The sequence below is a fragment of the Rhinoderma darwinii genome, chromosome 10, assembly GCF_050947455.1.
Source record: "Rhinoderma darwinii isolate aRhiDar2 chromosome 10, aRhiDar2.hap1, whole genome shotgun sequence".
In the NCBI taxonomy this organism is placed as follows: domain Eukaryota; kingdom Metazoa; phylum Chordata; class Amphibia; order Anura; family Rhinodermatidae; genus Rhinoderma; species Rhinoderma darwinii.
The window spans coordinates 26,681,824-26,705,215 of record NC_134696.1 but is presented as its reverse complement, the minus strand read 5'-3'; the positions used below and the strand labels follow the sequence as shown (position 1 = coordinate 26,705,215).

General features: G+C 40.6%; 1 protein-coding gene across 2 annotated transcripts in view; it reads right to left on the bottom strand.

The window, feature by feature from the left end:
* TMEM240 (transmembrane protein 240) overlaps nucleotides 1–23,392 on the bottom strand; it is a 50,735-nt gene that overhangs the window by 7,363 nt on the left and 19,980 nt on the right. For both annotated transcript variants that reach the window (XM_075839605.1, XM_075839607.1), the window contains exon 3: nucleotides 6,820–7,028. In XM_075839605.1, the coding sequence (XP_075695720.1) occupies nucleotides 6,820–7,028 (209 nt within the window). The remainder of the gene's footprint in view (nucleotides 1–6,819; nucleotides 7,029–23,392) is intronic.

Genomic DNA, 23,392 nt, shown 5'->3' with positions numbered 1-23,392 from the left:
TGAAAAACTGTGGGTGAATTAAAGAAGCTTAACAATATATCTTTACCATGCTTGGCCTTTATTTGGGAGAAAATATTTTTTAATTATAATAAATCCTGTATGTATTCTGAGTGGTACAGATTAAATAACTAAAAAGTAGCTATTAGATGGAAAATTGCCATATATATATTAAAAAAGGGGGGCTCATAACAAAGATCAAATTAGGACCCCCATTATGGTGCTGGATTTTGATAGCCAAGATAGAAGAGCCTAGTATTTGTTTCCCTCTTTCTACTATTTCCCAAACTCTTGGGCCAAATTTATATATAGATAAAATAACAGATAGTGAAATCCCTGACCAGCTGCATTAAGTACAATAATGTTTCTTAACACCGTATAAACCTACATAAAAGGTTTAAATACTTTGCTTACTTATTTTGTACTTTTTTATGAACCAGCAGTGCATTGTGGGAGCTGAGATGACAGCCTCATAGCTAGAGCAGTTAGGTCACATGTCTGACAGCGGAGTGGAAGTAGACTGTTGTCTGTTTTCAAGGGCAACCAACAACATTTTGAAAGTAATGAAGTGGAATAAATGAAGAAAGCAACTTGAAATTAAAAAATTTGTATAGGAAAGCCCAAAAATATTAATCTTTTTATGTGTGATTTTATTTAAATAAGCTGTAACAGTATTGCCATAAGCATCATTCTACCATAAAATAAGGGAATTCCCTCATTACTAAGTCTAGGAACCCCCCCATCATGGCAAGTGAACAGAATGGACAGAAACTACACAGAAGACTGAAGAACAAAGTAAGGATCTGACCCTCATTTACTCATCCATTGGGCCAAGACCTCCTAATAAAACAATCTTTATCTTTCTGCCAAATACTGGAAAATATGAAATCACACAAACCAAAAATATTGAGATCAGACCCTGTAAAATAAAAAAATAAAGACAATTCTTCAAGCCATCAATTCTTGCCTACAGCTGGATCTCGAAAAGCTGAAAGTGAAATAGGTCAAATGCTATCTTAGTGGAATCTGTCCCCTGACAACCTTGGCGTGCCGGTGACGTGTTCTACATATTAAACCGTGCCCTGATAAAGACACCTACAGAATATGGCTGCTTAAACTGTATCCTTGATAGAGCCGTGTGTCCCTTCTCTCTGTATATTTATTCTTAAATCTGGAATACTCATCCCCTCTCGTAATATTTTTACTATATATTAAGTTGTCGTAGTGGTTACTGGGAAATACACGCACTGTTGCCTCCATATACAAACCTACATGTCCATCAGTCTGCCCTTTTTGTGTGTATATTGTGATAAGTGTTGTTTTTTTGGGGGGGGGGGGGGGGGGTGGTATTCTTCTTTGTATAATAACTATATATATATACATATATATATCTCTTGTTTTTAATTCTTAACATTTTCGACAATACATTAGCGCTGGGGTCCTGGGTTCAAATCCGGGTACTCCGGTTTCCTCTCACACCCTGAAAATATACTAATAGGGAATTTAGATTGTGAGCCCTAATAGGGATAGTAATGTTGGCGCTATATAAGTAACTGAAATAAATAAATAATAAATAAACTGTATATGTCCCCACAACAGTTGCTGGGAGACCATTCCATGGATCTATCAATCTTTTAGCAAATAAGTTTTTCCTTATGTTAGATTTTAGTCTTCCTCCCTCCAATTTCAAGGTGTGCACCCTTGTTCTAGAAACCGTCTTATTCTAAAAAATCCTGCCTTCTGGGGCCTCCATCGCAGATCTGGCCAAGACTACCGGAGACAATAGCGCAGCATGCTAAATCCCTGAAAGAACCCACTTGAATGTCAGCCATCAGTGGTGTCCGTCATGCAATGGAACCATTAGTTCCGTTATTCCCTTGTTCTGTTCCTCTGACGGAGCAGAACAACCGAATGACACAACGCGGGTGTGAACAAAGCCTAAGCTGGACATGTTTCAAGTCTTTTCTGATATGTTTTGTTATGCAGTCCATGAACTATTTTAGTTGCCCTCCTTTGATCTTCTATTCGACTGCGCTATTGATTCCGTCGAAAAAAAAACGGAAACCTGCCGGAACGGTGACAAGCGGAAACCATTAGCAGTGTTTCTGTCACCATTGATATCAATGGTGATGCAAACGGAAGCTGTGGTTTCCATTTGACTTTCCGTTGCGGGGTGCCTCGACGGATACCTCAGACGGAACCCCTGAACAGAAAGCCAACGCTGATGTGAACAGGCCCTAAATTGGTCACCTTACAGCAATGTTATTTGGGCACTATATGATTGCATCATTTGGGTACAATATGGTAAATCATAAAAGGGGGCGTTAATAGAAAGTACTGCACATGGCACCAACCAACTTAAGGCCAAACCTACAACCTTAGCCCATGTTTCACCTTTTCAGCACAGATCAGAAAATGAAAGCTGATTGGTTGCTGATGGACACTTTTTACTTTGAAGTCCAAAATATAATTTTAGTTGTCTGCTTTGGGAAATCCTTTTATATAGAAGGCATCCTCCAGGAATAAGATGATCACAGGGTGTCCAGTGTTTGGAACCCCCAGAGATCAGATTTAATCTGTAGGGGAACGTGGCAGCAAGTGTTCAAATCTCCCGCAGTACCACCAAAGTAGGTGTTATACAGTGCCCATTTAAATGGGCTGTCCCTGTAATGAACGGACATGTTGGGTCCTCCAGAGAGACAGATGTTACTTTGTAGAAGCTGTCCACTCCAGCTAATTGATGGCAGTTCCAAATATATGTATTTGAGCACTGTATGGTGGTATTTACATTGTGTGGTACACTCCACAGTACATTATTTTTGCCGTGTATTGTGATAGCAGCATTGTATAGCATTGTTATAAAGACAACTGTATAGAAATGTTATTTGATCAACATACAGCACTATTATTTGGGCACCATACTGTATGGCACTTATAATTAGGCATTCTATGGCATAGTTATTTGCACACTGTATGACCCTACGCCATACAGAAGGTACACGCAGGGCATTATCCAATGTAAGGCTGGCCCTTATTGGTTGGTATAGGGATCCAGAGGCGGTAAATGCACTGCCATATGGTGCCCCTAAAGACACTGTATTTCATTGAATCAATGCTTCAAGCGGAGGATATCTCTATAGATAGGCCATACAGTGGGATGACACCATTTTTTTCTTATAGATTCTCTATAAATCCATGGGAAAAACCTCAGATCATGGCATTACAGTGGGTTATGGGCACCATGTTATGGATCCTTACAACATGAGGCTTAATCATTCATTGTTTGACATTTCTCTTGGTCGTGGTGAATGCTACAATTGTACTGTTTACTATCACCCGAGAGAAAACCCACATCGGGCAATGCACATGCAGGATATTCATCATGATATTAACAATCTTCCATGGGTAAAACATTCATATAGTGGCATAAACTGACCAAGGACAACATCTACAAAAGTTTGTATATTCCTCCATGTTTACGTGGGTTTCTTTCGGGTTCTTCGGGTGTCATTCACACTCTAAAAACATCTGCCCTAGTGTGTGTGTCTGAGATAGGAAAATTGTGAGCCCCATTATGGATAGGGACTGATGAGAATCATTACATATGTTGGCGCTATATAAGCAACGTGGAAACAAAATTGTACCATCTGGCCGCTTTCTATTATATATGTAAAACAATTCACAAATGCCCTGTGTGAACCCGGCCTGATAATGTAAATTTTCCTGATAATGTAAAAAAACCATAACCGATGCAGCGCTTTGTTACTGGTAGCGTTTGGCTATAGAAAGAGAAGCAATAGTTAAAAATCAGGCATTAGCACAGATCTCGAGGCCCTGAACCCAAATATGTCCCCTCATTTATCTGTATTGTCAAAAATGTTTTAATCTCAAATCTGAAAGGCCGTCATAACAAGAGACATTATCGGCTTGATGTGCATGCCAATGTGAGCAGCGGCGGGCACAGATGTACACACACAGCTCCTCCTATCAGCTGCAGCCACACACTACATCCGCACTGTAGCAGAGCTAGGGAGAAGCCTATTTTTGGTGGATTATGGCGGATATAGTTGCCTGGTCTCTGATCACGGCCACCTGTCTGCAGTACGATTCTCCAGAGTGGCCTCTCATGCAGGCTAATGAGAAACTAATAGACTTTTAATGGAATAAAAAAAAAAAAAGGAAGGAAAAAGAGGCAACAAGTGTCCTATAATTGTAACTATTGTCAGCCTGCGTGTCAAGGTTCTCATTAAAATCATTACTGGCTGCTGGATGGTAATTTATATTTCCTTTCATTTATTCTTAGCATCTCGAGGAACTAAAAATAGAAATTATTATCTGCTTTTCTGCAAGGTGGTCGCGTCTCAAGAGAGAAAAATCTCCTGGTACGTCCCAGGTTAAAAATAAGACAATAGATATATCATTGTGGAACATTTCCCCTAAAAGGAAACCGTATAAGACCACCGTTACAGCTCTTGTAGGGGTATTATCAGTACTGCAGGGGGGAATGTATCAATGCATAGTTAGATCACTTGCTATTTAGGGGTCTTGGAAAGCCGGGTGGCAACCCATGTGCAGAGTCAGACTTGCTCAAAAAAGTACCAAAGCATCTTCTGGTTCGCCCAGGTTCTAACACAATGGTCCAGTAGAAGACTACCCCATTCGGAGTTGACTTTGGAGCCAATCAGAACTAAACAGTAGAGATCTGTTAGGCCAGGATCACATGTGCAATTTTTGTCTCCGTTTTTGGATTTAAAATCAGGAGTGGACACAAAACAATGGAGATGCATCCGTCTTTTCTTTGCTTTCTTTCGGACCCACTACTCGTGTTTGCTAAAAAAAGAACAATGCCAAAAACTACATCAAAATGGCATGTGTGCTCCAGTGGGCCAAATCTCTATCACAACAACATTGAAGGGGTTGTTCAATCCTTGTAGGGCATACGAATGTTATAGGGGGGGGGGGGAGTATGGTTCTATGAAAGAAAGCCACTGCAAAAAATGGCTCCCCTTCCTGCAGACTGTATTAGGCTTGGTTCACATCTGCATCAGGGTTCCGTTCTGATGTTCCGTCAGAGGTTCCCATCAGAACGGAGGAACCCTGACTGAAACAAACGGAAACCATAGGTTTCCGTTTGCATCACCATCGATTTTAATGGTGGTGGATCCGGTGCAAATGGTTTCCGTTTGTGTCAGTTGTGCAAGGGTTCCATCATTTTAACAGAATGAACACCGTAGTCGACTATGGTATTGATTCCCTCAAAACGACGGAACCCTTGCACAACTGAGGCAAACGGAAAACATTTGTACCGGATCCGTCACCATTGAAATCAATGGTGATGCAGGGTTCCGTTCTGACGGGAAGCACCGACGGAACGTCAGAACGGAACCCTGACGCAGATGTGAACAAAACCTTACATGGTTGCCCATACTAGAGGGAATTGAGCAGTCCCTGTCAATTATATCTTATCTCTGAAGAATAGAAAAGCCAGACCTGCGGAGTTCAGCTGATTGGACAGGTTCATTTTAAGAACTGATTGTCTCCAGGTGGGACAAGACCCACATGGTCCAACATGGGGGGTCCCAATAGAAAGATATCCCTCTTTCTCCTTCAACCCCTGTCTGACAATAGTCGTTAATGGTTGTCCTGGCCATAGAAAATCAGGATTTCTGATATATGGCTGATATGATGTTGATATAGTAAATACAATGTACCTAAACTTTTATTGCAGTCAAGCTAAGTAAATGTCATGGTTTATTCCTTCTGCGTTTCAGATATTTGTGGCCTCAAGAAACGAGACACATCCAAGAAACACTTCATGACAAGTCCTCCTGGGAAAAGTCTGATTTATAGTAGATTTTGAGATGATCATATGAACAGGGCAATCCTTATATAATGATATGAGAATGCCTGGAATAGAAGAGATTTAGTTTCTAGAAAATGTTTACATCCATCTTAGGCTCTGTTCATACTAGCCTCAAAATGGAAGCCATGACGGTCATACCAATCGATTACTGACGGACTCCATTGACTTATAATGGAGTAAGTGGGGGTTCTTTTATTTTAACAGTAAGAAGTGCTGCATGCTGCGCTATTGCCATCAAAAGTGATTGAAACCCCTACAGAACCCATTATCACCCAGAACCCATTGGGGTTGTTCCTGGGAAAAAAACGGGGGCAGGGCTTACATGTTCTATGTTTTGGGAATTCAATTTTGGTATATATATATATATATATATATATATACACATATATATATATATATATATATATATATATATATATATATACATACACTGTATATAGCTTCATTATTTCACTCCTTCCGCCATTGAAACTAATTGACAACTTAAAAGTAGGAGTTTTCATTGCTAGTTCCCTTAACATGCATGTGGAGTGTCATGTGGTTGTTCCTACCTTAATGTAGTGGTGTCTGCCTCTTATGAACTAAAATAACATAAATAAGTATGCAAGTAAAATACAAAAGTGCATACACATGACTAAACTTCCATCAAATCCAAAATCTAACCAGCAAATTTTTGAAAAACCAGAACCAGATCCAAAACATGATTTACCTAAAAAAAAAAGCCAAAATCCAATAATCATTGGCCTTACGAACAGAAAAATTCAGACAACCAAGCTAAAAGAAAAAGCTAATTGAGATGGTGGGATGGGGACCCCAATATTATGTAAGAATAAGTCCCTTTGCTATGCCAGGGGGCTTCCAGTCTCATCTGCTTTGGTAGTGGTAGTCCGATGGCTGCCAGACGGTCAGTTCAGAGATAACGTGTGTTTTTGGGAACAATGTATAAACCGTGCACTTACCATATCGTCTACTGGTCCTCCATGCTCTGACAGCATAATGTAGAACTCCATCCATCCAGACCAAGAACCAGCTTATACAAAATCCTAACAAGAGTCCCAGCATCAGGTCAATCTCCTGCTTAGTTACATTGTCGGTGACAAAGTAATTCTCCGATGAGTCCACCACTGACTGGTCTCCGTCGTACGGGATGACATAGTGAACGTGGTACCTGAGAAATTGGTTGAGGTGACAAAGAAGAGTCCATAGTTAGCAAAGGACGAATAGAAAGAAATGTCTTATTACTGAATGAGCTAAGTGAGAAGAACGAGTAAATGGGGTTTCCCATGAAAGACTCTATGACTTGTCAACTAGAGATGTGATATGGGTCACATCTAGGAGGGGGTTCAGCACTTAAGACCTCAACAGAAGCCAAGAACTTTGGATCTGTTAGAAGGGTGATCAAGCAGGTGCCGGCACCTTTTCATCAAAATCAATAGGAATAACCGAAAAGATAATGACTTGTCATAAAATCTGTGGCGGGAAATCCCATTTAACCCTCAAGCTACTTACCCAATAGAGGTTCAGTACTATAGACAACAATGATATGTAGTTAAGAATGGCGCTGGTTCACAATAACTAGAATGGAAAGAGTAAAGCGACATGCTGATAATAGGACAGATATTATGATCAAGAACTTTTTGATTATGAATGATTTTTGATAGCAGGATATCTTGGCCTCCTAAGCTCAAAGTAAGACAAACTTATCTATAGTATCTTAGGACGGAACGTATTTCGGCCGCAAGTCCCGGACCGAACACATTGCAGGGAGCCGGGCTCCTAGCATCATACTTATGTACGACGCTAGGAGTCCCTGCCTCTCCGTGGAACTACTGTCCCGTACTGAAAACATGATTACAGTTGTCCCGCAGTGAGGCAAGGACTCCTAGCGTCGTACATAACTATGATGCTAGGAGCCCGGCTCCCTGCAGTGTGTTCGGTCAGGGACTTGCGGCCGAAATACGTTCCGTCCTTTACGGACGTAACATGCTCGTGTGAACCCAGCCTTAGAGGGTGTTTCCTCCCTGGAGTGCCCTTTTTGTAAGAGAGGTGTTTTAGTGTCTTTTTTTATAGCTTCTGGCCCATCTTCTACATATTTGAGTCATTGATGAAGGTAATAGATAAGGGGAAGCCATTATATATAAGGGCTCAGATAATTCTAGGCTCCCAAATTCTTAAAGCATTTATGTTGTGCCTGAGGAGTCAGATAGAAGTTGCAGGGTCAATATTACCCCCCAGGGGCTGTCTAATGATGTGGTCCAAGCTGGAATCATGCTCCACGGAGGGAGGGTCCATAGCAAATACAAAAGTAAGCCGTTATCCTGGTCTAAGACAGTTTTCTTGATTTCCAAAGGTGACAACCACCAATAACTATTATTAAAATAATTATAGAAGTTGTCAGCTACCTTTCTGTAGGCTATTAAAAAACACTAACGATAAAAAATGCCCATAAAATGTTTAAAAAACTCTTAGTTTCTCCCTTCTCTGCTTAGATTTTAATATGTCTAATATTCTAATATAAATTGTGCAAATATATATATAAAGAATTGCTCTTTATATGTCCTAGAAGAGCCACCCCCCTCCCTCTTCTTTTAACAAACCTCTAACCAAACCTTGCTCTGGCTGTAAGGCACCTGGATGCAGCAGGAGCTCTCCCCCACTGCTTTGGTTTCAACTGTGTTTTTATTGAAAATTTTTCTAAAATATACATATAACTTAGAGCAGCATGAAGGGCCATGCAATTCACATAGTAAGACAGTAACTTTCAATAGACAGACAAAACATCTGGGAAAAAACACAGGGGTTTAAGGGTGTGAGGGGGGGGGGGATCCCCACTGCTTTGTCTAAAGCTAGAGACCAGGAATAAGCTCTACCCCTCTCACTCTGCCATCTTTCAGCAGAAAATGGAAGGAATCAGGAGTAAATTAACCCTTTGTTCTCCACAAAATTTCCATAAGATTTTTTGTTTAGGCGGCAGTGGAAAATTCTGCAGACTGACAAACACTGTGGCCAATTTTCTTCTGTTTTCCTTCCTTTATTATTGGCAAATAATTCTCTATACTTATGTACATCCTTCCCCCTGCAACCCTTCTCTCCTACTGCTGTGCCTGTATATGTGTTCACTGTGATTCTGTCATCCTATTAATGAACCAGGAAGATCAGTATGAGAACAGCTTTAGATTCTGCCCATATGGAAGAGTGTTTAGAACTGTGTTGCAGTGCAGGGAATTATGGGACGATTATCAGTAAATATTAATGCATACATGGTTGTTGTCTGTAGGGCCACAAGAAACAATCTTTAAAAATGTAACCCCTTCACTGCCAAATGGGTAATTGTTATATCCTGGCAATCGGAGGGAGGGGGCTAAATACAAACAAAACCGTACAATTGGCTAATTCTAACATTTCTCTCCTCTGTGTTATAGCATTGCCTATAGAGAAGGGAAATCCCAGTGATTAATCACTGGGATCTCCTATACAATAGAGTCTGCCTGCTATAGCTCCACCTAGTGGTAGACCACATGTGTACCTGACATCCAGGTCTACTATACAGCATCCTATATAATCAAAGGGTTAAAAAAAATAAAAAATAAAAAAATAAGAAAAGTCATAACATGAATGTAAAATAACAAATGAAAGATGCTGGCACCTCAAATATATGTTTTTAGTAACCTCTTTAAAATAATTGTCATACCAATCGTTATGTACACGTCTGGTATCCTCATAACCATTACTAACTGCTGAAGAAAATGCAGCTTTTATGTGATCAGTGATCAGAAATTTTTGAATTGTATATTTTTTTCACCCAATTTCCCAAAATGACAAAGATAAAAAAAAAATTAAAATATTAGTGCTACATTTGCATACCATGTAAACAGAATACAAAAAAACAAGCAGGTTATAACATGTGAAAGTTATTGCTAGTCATATCAAGGGAGTGTAGCATAGAACAACAGGCGTTGGCAGCAAAAAGGTTAATACATGGGTCAGATTTGACTACCTTGAGTTCACCCGCGGATATGAGGCAGGTGCATGGACCCATCTCCTACAAGTGATGGAATAGAATGTAAGGGCGGCAACAAGCTCTGGATCCTCCTGTACCTGGATGTTGGGGTGTGATAATATGAAGTAGCACCAGCCTCATTTAGAGTTTTACTATAATGCCCCCTCTGCTTTATATATACCGCTGTGTGCTCCTTATGACTTCTAGATTCACACTGGTCTCTTAGGCTATGTTCACACGGCGTAATGTGTAGGCTGAAAAAAACTATGCGAAACCCCACGGCAAAAACAAATTTTTTTTAAAATAAATACGTGTTTTTGAGACGTTTTTGGACACTTTTGTTTTAAACCTCTCATTAAATTCAATAGGATACATGATACGTAAAACACTCCAGGAATTGACATGACTTTTATTTTTACACCACGCATAATCTAATTACACAAGGAAAAAAAACGCACCATGTGCACTAATATTGAGGCCAATGCCAAGCTTTAGACTGGTGTTTTCTTAATGTGTATTTTGTTGAGTAAAATGCGCCAAAATATACTTAAAAAAATGCAGTCTAAACAGCGCAGAAGCGCCCGGGGCAGCGCTGTGCCGCTACATTTCTGCTTGGCTTTTCTCGGAAAGTGGAGCAAGTGGTGTATGGGCTCATAGAAAGTCTATGAGTCCGTACACCAATTGCTTGGCTTTCCGAGAAAAGCCAATCAGAAAGAAAGCGGCACAGCGCTGCCCCGGGCGCTTCTGCCGCTTCGTTTCAGCAATCGGTCTCAGACCCCCACCGATCAAAACTTCTGACATGTCACTATAACATGTCAGAAGTTTATTTAAAGTTTAGTTACCTTTTAAGATCACCACAAATCATAATATAATTTGTACAGAACTACTATTTAACGATTGTTTAGCACGGGATTCGTAATTTTATGCAAGGTGCTGTTTTTTGGTTATTGTATGCTGGTATTATTTGAGCACTGTATGGTGGTATTGTGTGGCACTGTACAGTATATTATTTTTACAGTGTATGGTGACAGCATGACTGTAAATTGTATAGTATTTTTATACTATAATTGTTATTTGGCGAACATATGGCACTGATATTTGAGAATCCTACCATATGGCGCTTATAATTTGTGCACTATTTGGTGAGGTTATTTGTAGAATAGTTCACCATATGATGGGGCGCCAACAGAAGGTGATGCACAAAGCACCCTCCATCGAAAGGCCGGCCCTGGCTTCCTCAATAAGGCCTCATTTACACGAGCGTAATATACGCGCGTGCGACGCGCATGCTTTTCACGCGTGTCGTACGCACCTATATTAGTCTATGGGGCAGTGTAGACGATGCGTGAATTTTGCGCAGCGCGAGTGCGTTGCGTAAAACTCACGACATGTTCTATAATCGTGCGTTTTTCGCGCATCACGCACCCATTGAAGTCAATGGGTGCGTGAAAACCACGCATGCCGCACGGAAGCACTTCCGTGCGAACTGCGTGATTCGCGCAAGAGCTGTCAAAAGGATGAATGTAAACATAAAAGCACCACGTGCTTTTCTGTTTACAAACATCCAAACGGAGTGTCAAATTAGAGATGAGCGCACCGAACTTCACCGGGTTCGGCCGAACTCGTTTTGACCGAACCCGGCAAAAAATGTTCGGGTACGCGACGGCAGGAGACAGTCACTGTCCACGGTGCTGAAAGAGTTAAACTGGTTCAGCACCATGGACAGTGACTTCCGATCACAATATACATATACGTGTAAAAAAAAGGTCTGACTTACCGATAACTCCCGGCTTCTTCCTCCAGTCCGACCTCCCGGGATGACAATTCAGTCCAAGTGACAGCTGCAGCCAATCACAGGCCAAGCACAGGCTGCAGCCAATCACAGGCTGCAGCGGTCTCATGGACTGCCGCGTCATCCTGGGAGGTGGGGCTGGATGACAAGAGAGGGACGCTTCACCAAGGCAACGGCCAGGAGACCGGACTGGAGGAAGCAGGAAGTTCATGGTAAGTATGAACGTCTTTTTTTTTGATTCACAGGTTGGTATATATTGTGATCGGCATTCACTGTCGAGGGTGCTGAAAGAGTTACTGCCGATCAGTTAGCTCTTTCAGCACCTTGGACAGTGACGGGCGTCGACTAGCCTCATCTCTATGATGGCGGCTGCGCGAAAATCACGCAGCCGCGCATCATACACGGATGACACACGGAGCTGTCAAGTGCCTTTTGCGCGCGCAAAGCGCAGCGTTTTTTGCGCGCGCAAAACGCACACGCTCGTGTAAATCAGGCCTAAAATGTAGATTTTTTTTATTGGACTTCCCCTTTAAAGATGCCTTGTGTGACAAATAAACTGAATCTAGATTAGGTAAATTCTGCCAGTGCTGTAGCCTTGTCTGTAGGTATATTTCTATAGGGAGAGCCTCTGCTTTTGCAGTCTGTCTCTCTGCAGTTGCTCAGCACGGGATTAATGGCACAGAGTGCTGCACCCATGGCTGCAACCTCACCGACACACTGCAGCAAGAACACTGCACAGGTAGAGGGTTATGCGGTGATACCAGGGCTCCGGCTGTCAATCACACATGGATTAGTATGAGGTCTTGGCAGAAATGCTGGAAACATACAAATGTTTTCTGTATACAAAGAGCTGCGCGGCTGAGCACATCCTCAGCAGACACAATTGAGAAATGACTTAATGTGACACACCTGCACAGGCAGAAGCCTCTGTTTAACTAGAGACTAAAAAGCATCGATAGAAGAACACACAGCGGGTTGACAGATTGCGGAGATGGAGCTGGAACACGGGCAAAGAATCCTTGAAGGAGCCGGAGCAGGTGTTCAATAGAGATCCTGTTCTGAATGTACCCTTTACTTAATATTACATGTGGTCCAGTAACTGGAAGTGCTGGAGACAGACTATCCCTATAATAAGAAAGAACAGCTCCTGAGAACGCATTCACTAGAAGGATTTGTCTGATGCCCACAATGGACATTCAGACAGCTGCCCATAAAAGTCATTGGGGTTTTTAAAAGGACTTTATAAATGTAAAGGCTCCAAACAAACGCCGAATAATACAGCACTCATAGTCTATGTGGCCCTAATGTATCTCCATATGCCTAGGGGGTTATATTTCCAAAATATTGCACCATACTGCGGAACTATAGGGATATGTTCACACTGGGCGTTGCAGGGAATTCCGGCTGAAAAACTGCACCACATTGTGGTGCAGTTTTTTGGCCGGAATGTCCGCTGCGGAGAACTGCCCGTAAAATAAAACCCCATTAACCTCTGATGTCCTGCAGACCGGCCTCCTGGAATGATGTTTAATCCCATGTGACATCTGCAGCCTATGATTGGCTGCAGTGGTCACATGGGATGAAACGTCATCTCAGGAGGCCAGCCTGGATGAAGAAAAACAGAACTCTGGGTAAGTATAAGATTTTTTTTTCTGAGCTGCGATTTTTGCGGCGGAATCACAGCTTTTCTGCCGGAAAAAAAGCAACATTTGTTATTTGTTGCGGGTTTTACCTCCCCATTGAATTCAATGTGGAAAACCCGCAACAAAAAAGAATTGATTCCGCAAATACAATTGACATGCTGCGGATTAACAAAACTGCACCAGAGGTCAGTGGATGAGATTTGTATGGTGAAAACTTTAGTAGTTCCCGTAAGTTGCAGCAGCCTATTTGCCCTGGCGCCAGTTGCTCCTTGTAGCTTATTCCTCAAGGAAAGATGTGAGATATGACTACAGGAGATTTATCAAGACTGGAGCAAAGGCAAAATGGAGCATTTACCCAATAACCAATCGGCTTCCAGCTCACATTTTTAAATTGCCCTATTTTAAATATAATCTACAACCTTCGCTAGCCGACAGCCATAACTTTTTTATTATTCCATTGAAGCCAGACAGAGATATTTCATTGGGGCACGATGGACACCATTGAGTTCCGGCGTGGTGTATGTCGTTTTGACTGAAAAATCAATGCAGCGTGCAGTGTTATTTCTCCTGTCAAATTTGACGGAATTTTACCATTTACTATTTTGGGCTATATAAATTAGCATTTCATTTCTATAGATCATATCATTGCAATGGTGATTCCGCTATTGGTTTTTTTTATGTTATGCCATTAACTTTCCATAAATAATATATTAATACTAGTCATTATAAGGATATCAAATATGTATTCATTTTTTTACAGTTAAGACATGTTTATTCAATCAAATAAAAACAAATTGTGTTTATTCTACTTTTTTGCATTTTTTAAATATTTATTTTTAGTTAAGAATTTTTCTTTTGAAGTGATTAAAGTTAAAAATAAAAATCCCTAATTATAATGTACTGCCATATGTCTATAGGCTAATACATGAAGTCTATGTATAACGATATACATAAGCATCTGCTAGGGAATACCTAACAGTATCAGAGCCTCGGGCTGGAATCACACATGCAGTTTTTTGTGGCAGTTTTTTAAGCCAAACACAGAAGTGGATCCAAACGAGAGAAGACTTATCAGTCTTTCCTTTACACTTTCCCTTCTTTTTGGATTCACTCCTGGCTTTGGCTATAAAAAATAAACTGCACCAAAAACTGCATGTGTGATTCCAGCCTAATGATCATGTGGCCAGATTGCAAAAGCTAGAAAAATAGTCTTCCTCAGGACACGTTCAGATGTGGCGGAATTGCTGTTGAATTCCGCTGTGGACAGTCCGCAGTGGAATTCTGCAGCAGCCGTTTTTTACATGTTTCTATACATTTTTAGGAAACTTAGTTCAGACATTGACGAAAATAACTGTGCGGAAATCAGGCTGCGGTGCAGAATTTTCCCTCCGCAGCAGCTCATTATGTTGCGAAGAAGCAGCGGAATTTCACTGCGGATTTCAGCCTTTGCAATGCAAAAACTGAAATCTGTGGCAAGTCCGCTGTGATATCTGCAACGTCTGAGTTACCTGTCAAGTATGCAAATGTTGGTGCAGATTCGTTGCGTAATTGCCCCGAATCTGCACCAATATTTGCAGTGGAAAAATTCTGTCATGTCAGAACGTGGCCTTAAAGAGTAGAGGTTTTATGGGGCAAGGGGGAACCAACTCCTTTATTGACCAAAGTTTTAGAAAGCGACATTCTCATGATGTTTGGGTGAATAAGCTGCGTGAACAAGCCCTTAACACAGCAAAAAGTCCACGAGTGCAGTGCTCGGCTTTTTGTAAGTTGTTGTAATTTGCAAAATCGTGCGGCCATAAAGGGTGTATTAATTCATGGGCGCATGATTTTGCAGATAAAGGCCTGGTTTACACGAGCGTGTGCGTTCTGCGCACACAAAAAACGCGGCGTTTTGCGTGCGTAAAAGGCACTTAACAGTTCCGTGTCATCAGTGTATGATGCGCGGCTGTGAGATTTTCGCGCAGCCGCCATCATTATGATACTCCGTTTGGATGTTTGTAAACAGATAAGCACGTGGTGCTTTTCTGTTTACATTCAGAGTTTGACAGCTGTTGCGCGAATCACGCTGTTCGCACGGAAGAGCTTCCGTGTGACCTGCGTGATTTTCACGCACCCATTGACTTCAATGGGTGCGTGATGCGCGAACAGCGCACAAATATAGGACATGTCGTGAGGTTTTTTCAGCGGACTCACGCTGAGCAAAACTCACGGACTGTCTGCACTGCCCCATAGACTAACATAGGTCTGTACGACACGCGTGAAAAGCATGCGCGTCGCACGGACGTATATCACGCTCGTGTAAACGAGGCCAAAGGGACAGTTTACCAGCGTTAACATGGAGAAATCCGAACGTCAGCCTCGGGTTTCTGCCGCGAATCCTCTAGTAAACATGTGTCGGATTTGCCTTGAGCTTTTTTATTTTTCCGTCAATGGAGCGGTGTGAGGGCTTATTATTCGCGGGATGAGTTGTAGTTTCTAATGGCACCATTTAAAGTACCATAAAATGTACTGGGAAACTGAAAAAACTATTTTTTGCGGGCTGAAACTGGAAAAAAATTATCTGCGGGCTGAAATTGGAAAAAAACTACGATTCCTACATTGTTTTTTTGGTTTTCGTTTTTACGACGTTCACCATGTGGTAAAAACGACAACTTAACTTTATTCTGCGGCTCAATACGATTAAGGTGATACCAAATTTATATCGGTTTTTTATATGTTATTACTTAAAAAAAACAAAAACCTTTTTGTTTAAAAAAAAATGTTTTGTTTCACCACAACTTTTTTTATTTTTTTGTTGATTGAGTGGTGTGAGAGCTTATTTTTCGGGGGGACGAGATGTAGTTTTTATTGGTACAACTTTTTGATCACTTTTTATAAATTATTTTTATTGCAAGCTAAGGTGACCAAAAAACAGCGATTTTGGCGTTTTACATTTTGGCGTTTTACAGTTTTTGTTTTTTACTGCGTTCACTCTGCAAGTTAAATAATCATATATTGTAATAGTTCAGACTTTTACGGACACATTGATACCAATTTTGTTTATTTTTTATTGTTTACATTACTTTAGATGAAAAATGGGAAAAGGGAGGTTTTTTTAACTTTTAATATAATTTTTTTCACTACTAATAACTTTATTAAACTTTTTTTTACACTATTTATTAGTCCCCCTAGAGTACAATATACTGCAATACTAATGTACTGCAGTATATCGTTATTTTCCCAGGCTACTGTTAAGCCGTGCCAGAGACACGGCTTAACAGAGGCAGACAAAAGGCAGACCTGGGGGCCTTCATTAGGCCCCCGGGCTGCCATGACAACCACTGGCGCCACACGATTGCTGAGTGGGGGCGCTGATGAGCTGTCAGAGTGTCCGCCGCCTCTTTTCAATGATTCAGATGCTGCGGTTATGATTGACCGCAGCATTTGAGAGGTTAAACGGCCAGGAACAGCACGGTCGCTGTTCCCGGCCATTAGTCTGGGCTGTCAACTGTAAAACACAGCCGACACCCGTACATGTACGTGATGGGTTAATAGTGGAAATGTTTTTTAAAGTGGATTAGCCCTTAGGGCATGACCACACATGGCGGAATTCCTCCGCAACTGTCCGCATCAATGCCGCACAGAATCTGCGTTGCAGATTCTGCAGCGGATCTGCACAAAATGTGCAGAAAATTGATGCGGACTGGCCGCTGCGGACTGCAGGAAAGGTGCTTCTCTTCTCCCTATTCAGTGCAGGATAGAGAGAAGGGACAGCACTTTCCCTAGTGAAAGTCAAAGAAATTCATACTTACCGCCCGTTGTCTTGGTGACGCGTCCCTCTTTCGGCATCCGGCCCGACCTCCCTGGATGACGCTCCAGTCCATGTGACCGCTGCAGCCTGTGCTTGGCCTGTGATTGGCTGCAGCCGTCACTTACACTGAAACGTCATCCTGGGAGGCCGGACTGGAGACAGACGCAGGGAGTTCTCGGTAAGTATGAACTTATATTTTTTTTTACAGATACATGTATATTGAGATCGGTAGTCACTGTCCCGGGTGCAGAAACAGTTACTGCCGATCGCGTAACTCTTTCAGCACCCTGGACAGTGACTATTTACAGACGTCTCCTAGCAACGCTCCCGTCATTACGGGAGCCCCATTGACTTCCTCAGTCTGGCTGTAGACCTAGAAATACATAGGTCCAGCCAGAATGAAGAAATGTCATGGTAGTAAAAACAATACGCTCCGCAGCACACATAAGATCTGCGGACTTCATTGCGGAATTTTGACTCTCCATTGAAGTCAATGGAGAAATTCCGCCATGAGTCCGCAACCAGTCCGCCACTGCTCCGCAACAGACAGAGCATGCTGCGGACACCAAATTCCGCTCCGCAGCCTATGCTCCGCAGCGGAATTGTATGCATCGTGTAAACGAACACTGCTAAATTAAAGTGAAAGTCAATGGAGAAACGGCTCCGCTGCGGATTAACGCTGCGGAGTGTCCGCAGCGGAATTTAAGTGAAATTCCGCTATGTGTGAACCCGCCCTTAAAGCAAAAGACTTTGTTTGATGCAGCTATTGCAAATAAGGCTTTGTAAGGTACTGGGGTATGTACATTTAAAGTGTGCCACCGGACATATACTCTCCAGACGTATGCAGCTATTTGCCTATATATTTGCATAAATCTATCATTAAAATCCCATTTAAAAATAAAAATTATAGGGTTGTTTGCAGGATCTCCTTGTATTGAAAATCATAGACAATTACATTTTCCAACACAGGTAAAGAGTAACCAACGTTTCAACTAAATTCCCATAAATCTATAGTACGAGCTGAGAAGAAACGTTGTTATCTATCTTATTACAGAAAAATGCCTCTTCTCCACATTTTAGACACTAGTAAAGTAGGCAAACTCCCCATGGTTATCCAGCTGAATAAAAGCTGGAAACTTTTGGGAAAGATCTCTAACCGGAAGGGTGTTTTTGGATTCACTCCACTTTGGTTCAATAGGAATCTTCATGAAGTATACACATTATCGGGGTATAACCCCCTGGGGAAAAAAGGAATTAAAACTGTAGGGGACGTTTTCGAACAGGGGGAAATAATAGGCTGGGAAGACTTGTAAAGAAGATATGGATTGGGAAGAAAGGAAAAATTTGCATATATACAACTAAAACCTGCGTTTGATAACTCTGCTGATAAGGAATCTTTCTGAGCCTCCCCAGTTCAGGGGGTATTTAAATTTATAACAGCAATAAACCCTAAGAAAAAGATCTTAGCCAATATATATATATATATATAAATAAAAATAACTGTTACAATATAGACAATATGAATAAAAATTTAACAGCGAAAAACAGTTTGAACGAACACCATTGGGCTAAAATTGATAACAATATTTGGAAAGCAGCCTTAAATCTTAATCACCAAATAACTCAATTTAATATTGTACATCGCTATATTACACACCACAGCTACTTAAAAGAATTTAAAAAGAGAGAAAATATTTGCTCAAAATGTAAAAAAGACGGTGCAGACCTCCTACTTTGTTTTTTGGAATTGCCCCACGATTGCTGATTATTGGGGTAAAAAATTTGTGGACGTTTCTAAACGATTTCAGTTTAGAATTAATTTCATCAGCCGATTAGTGTTACTCGATGCTGATTCAGAAGTGCCGTTATCAAAAGGGGGGAAAAAAAGGGGCTGATTAAAACTCTATTCATTGCTCAAATCTTAATAGTCAGATTTTGGATATGGGAAAAAATCCCTACAATCAATGATTGGTTATTACAATTAGAATCCACTATAGTTTATATCCCAGACCGGAATAGGGCGGTGGGGTGAGGGAGGGTATAGGAAAACAATTAATTATATGTATATCTGTAATACTTTTCTTGAACAATAAAAATTATTATTAATGAAAAAAACAACAATGTATATATGAACCTAGCCCTAAGGCCTAAAGATGTTCCACTAGGTGAACAATAGGATAATAGTTCAATATTGTAGCATTCATGAAATGTAAGGCTCCTTTAGGTACATGGGTTATATTCATTAAAAAAAATCAAGAAGCCACTTACAACCCAAGGTCTATAATTCTAGCAGCAGTTTTGCAGGCACAGTTGTGTTAAATACTGAACTAAAATCAATACACAGCATTCTAGCGAAAGAATCTCTCCGCTCAAGATGCCGCAATACCGATTACATAGCCAGACCAATAGCGTCATCAACCGTTCTACATGGACCAGAAGCCGACTGACAAACTATGCAGGAAGGTGTGCGTGCGGCTGAGGTTTGTGGATGACTTGTGCTTCTCTCTACTGTCCTTCATCAGTCTGTATTACATGCAGCTATGTTGTGGCCGAAGAGTTAACAGATATGGGCAAGTGAATGAGATATGTCTGCACACTATTAGACTTGCATAACCAGAGAAGTGGTGACGAAACATACTCTGCAGACATATTACGACACTAAATGTACCGAATATGACCCGTCCACTGGACCTGTATATAACAATTACCTCACCCTCAGTACATATGCAACATATACTATATCTGATAGAAAGGATGCAAAATATATTATACTCTACACAGACATAGAATGCTGCAACTCCAAACATAACCTGACTAATGACCCTCATACAATTCTATTATACTCTATACAGACTTAGAAAACTACACCTCCCAACATGACCCGAACATTGGAAATTACCATAATACAATTCTATTATACTCTATAGAGACATAGAGCACTACAACTCTCAACATAACCTGACTAATGACCATCATACAATTCTATTATACTCTATAGAGACATAGAGCACTACAACTCTCAACATAACCTGACTAATGACCATAATACAATTCTAGTATATACGCAATACAGATATAGAACTCCCAATTCACGATCCTCCTGCCAGTCAAGAGGACATGATTCTGATGACCCCCTCTCCATCTATACAGAACACGTCCACGTTTAATTCAATTGTAGTCTTTGTTTTTATCATTGCGCAGGACGTATCATCAATAAGGTCTAATAGATTATTTGTCAATCACCCCATAAGAAAAAGACCCAAGAGGCAAGTGATTGGCTCCAAAGTCACCTCCAAATGGGATTGTCTTCTGATGGACCTTTGTGGCCCATCGTTGTGTCTTAGCCTGAGCCCCTCAGAGGATCCTCTGGTAATCTTGTGGACCAGTTCAACCCAATAACAGTCTATGGGCCCATACTGTACTGTACCTTTGTGTGACTTTATATCTATATGGAACATGACCAAAATTTTATTTGACAGATTCCATTACATGCAGTATTATAATGTATTTTTCATCATGCGGTGAATGCTTCCATAGTGTGGTGTCACATATAGGCACGATATGGAGGTACATGGAGTATCTACTTTTATAAGTATGGAGCTGTAGGGACAGTTGTCCACATTTACTAAAACTGCCGTATCTTATGCCAGTTTAAGAAGGAGTTTGTTTAAAGTGATTTGTGTCAAATTTAAGGTGCAAGTCTCTCAATAAAGTATGAGTAGGGATAGAAATATGCCACAATTTGCACCATTTTCTGGCTTTCTTTAAAATAAATTTGGCCAAAGCTACATCTCCTTAAAGACCACACCTATTTTTCCTGTTCCTTTTAAAATTTGGCAAGTGACGCGAAAAGTTTACATTTTTAGCTTAAATTTGTTGCATGTCATAATTTGCAACTTTTTTTTTAACAGTTTGCGCCAAAAACTGGCGTAAACTGCTTAGTAAATTTTACACTCTGTGTACTGCTGCACAGGCTCCAGGCACACAGCTCTGCTGTGTGCATGAGCCCTAACAGAGGGGTGCCCGAGTGGGCATATAAACATGGGTTCTCCTAATGGGACAACCCCTGAAAATTTGCATGATAGATAGATATATAGATAGATAGATAGATAGATAGATAGATAGATAGATAGATAGATAGATAGATAGATAGATAGATAGATAGATAGATAGATAGATAGATAGATAGATAGATAGATGGATAGATAAATATATGGATGGATGGATAGATAGATAGATAGATAGATAGATAGATAGATAGATAGATAGATAGATAGATAGATAGATAGATAGATAGATAGATAGATAGATAGATAGATAGATAGATAGATAGATAAATATATGGATGGATGGATAGATAGATAGATAGATAGATAGATAGATAGATAGATAGATAGATAGATAGATAGATAGATAGATAGATAGATAGATAGATAGATAGATAGATACATAGATACATAGATAGATACATAGATACATAGATAGATACATAGATACATAGGCAATATATGTAAAGAAATGTCTACTTCTTGAAGGAACTTCTCAAAAATGGATTGCCGTGGGTGGAGAGTTTCTTTTTGGCCATTCGGGACTGAGTATGTCATGGACAAGATGTAATTTAGCCTGAATATTAATTATACATAGATAGGAAATGAAACCAACCCAGCAAGAACTAATGGTGAAGAATTATGGAAATCAATTACAACTGTCATATGGTTTTCCCTTGAGCACCCCTGGAGGCTCCCCACGTCCCTACACATTGTCTATCAGATACTTGCGGTGGTTTTCACAGTATTGATGCTCTTGAGGTTAATAATATAACACTCCTTGTGAATATTTCACATATTAAAGAGTTCTGCTAATTTTAAACTCAAACCTGGCATTTGGCCACGTATCTGTCTCGCTTATTCATTCCCAGTGACCTTGAAGTATACACCAGAATGGCTTTTTATATCTTAGAGATAATACCCAGCATTGCTAAAGAAATAGATCAATGTGAGCAGAAACCTGCACAGCTTTCAGACATCTATTGATCTGATATTTAAATGCTATAAAGCTTCTACTTGCTTTTAATGTATATTTTTCCCCGGGGATCAGGCTCTGTTTGTGGCTGAACCCTTTAACCTCATGAGTGTATATACTAGATTCACCATTAAAAGGAACGATGACTTGGTGGTTAAGCCATAATACAGACATATAAAGACATAAAACTCCATTTGGAACCAAAAGGTTAATTCCTTGAAGCCAAGTTATTCTGGAAGACAACACTGAAAATAAATGACTAAAAATGAAAAAAAAAAATCTAACATAGGCCTGGAATTACACTGCTGGGGCCCGAAGTCACAAAACCTATGGTGCATTAGAGGGACTGTCTCTTGAAGACAACCCCTTTCATATGGATGTCATAGGAGGTGATTCCCTGCTTTAGACCCCCAGAGTGGAAAGCCACTAACAAAGAGTGGACCTAGCCTGTTCATTTATTACATGGTTGGCCATTCCTTTGAGTGGCCGGCATGTAATTGTACGGCAGCGGCGGCTGGCGATCAGCTGATCTTCATGAGACAACCCCCTTCAATAATGGTAAGGGCATAGCCTTTGGTCAAATATCATCTTCCATAAAAGTTTTTGTAGTGCCAGTAGAGATTAAAACTCCTGGATAGTGTCAGGGTGCCCCAAATTTCTCTTAACATTTATAGCACCGCTCTCATCATGGAAGGAGGGAGGACCCCCCCCCCCCCCCCCGTTATTAGCGCCTGAGTACAACTGCAACCTCTGGATCCTCTATAGCTAAGCCACCGAGGAGCATTGAGAATGCAGAACTTAATGGTTTATTATATCCTATTAAAAACTTTTTTTGCCCTTTTCCTTGTCTAGTTGCTTAGTTACAATGCTGGTCTTAGTTAAAGAGTCCACATGAAATATTATTCATTGAGGAGTCCAAAGGACTAACAAAAAATAGGATTGTTATTTTTAAGTTTGGCTTTTTTAATGTATTTTTTCCCCATTGATGTCACTTGAAGAAAAACAACTTAAAAAAGCATAGAAATCCTAAAAATCCCAGGGTTTTCAAATACCAAGTATGAGTGGGATTATTCACACTGCCGTCATGACGCTGTGACGGATGCAATGTACGACAGCCAATATATGATGGAGTCCGTCGGGTTCCGTCAAAGTATACATAGTTTTGATGAGAAGAATAGCGCCGCCACTTTAACAATTTCATTATAATTCCAAATTATAATGTTCTAATCATAATCTGTCCCGCTGCAAGCAATAGGAATAACCTACAGGATTGTGGACAATGTCT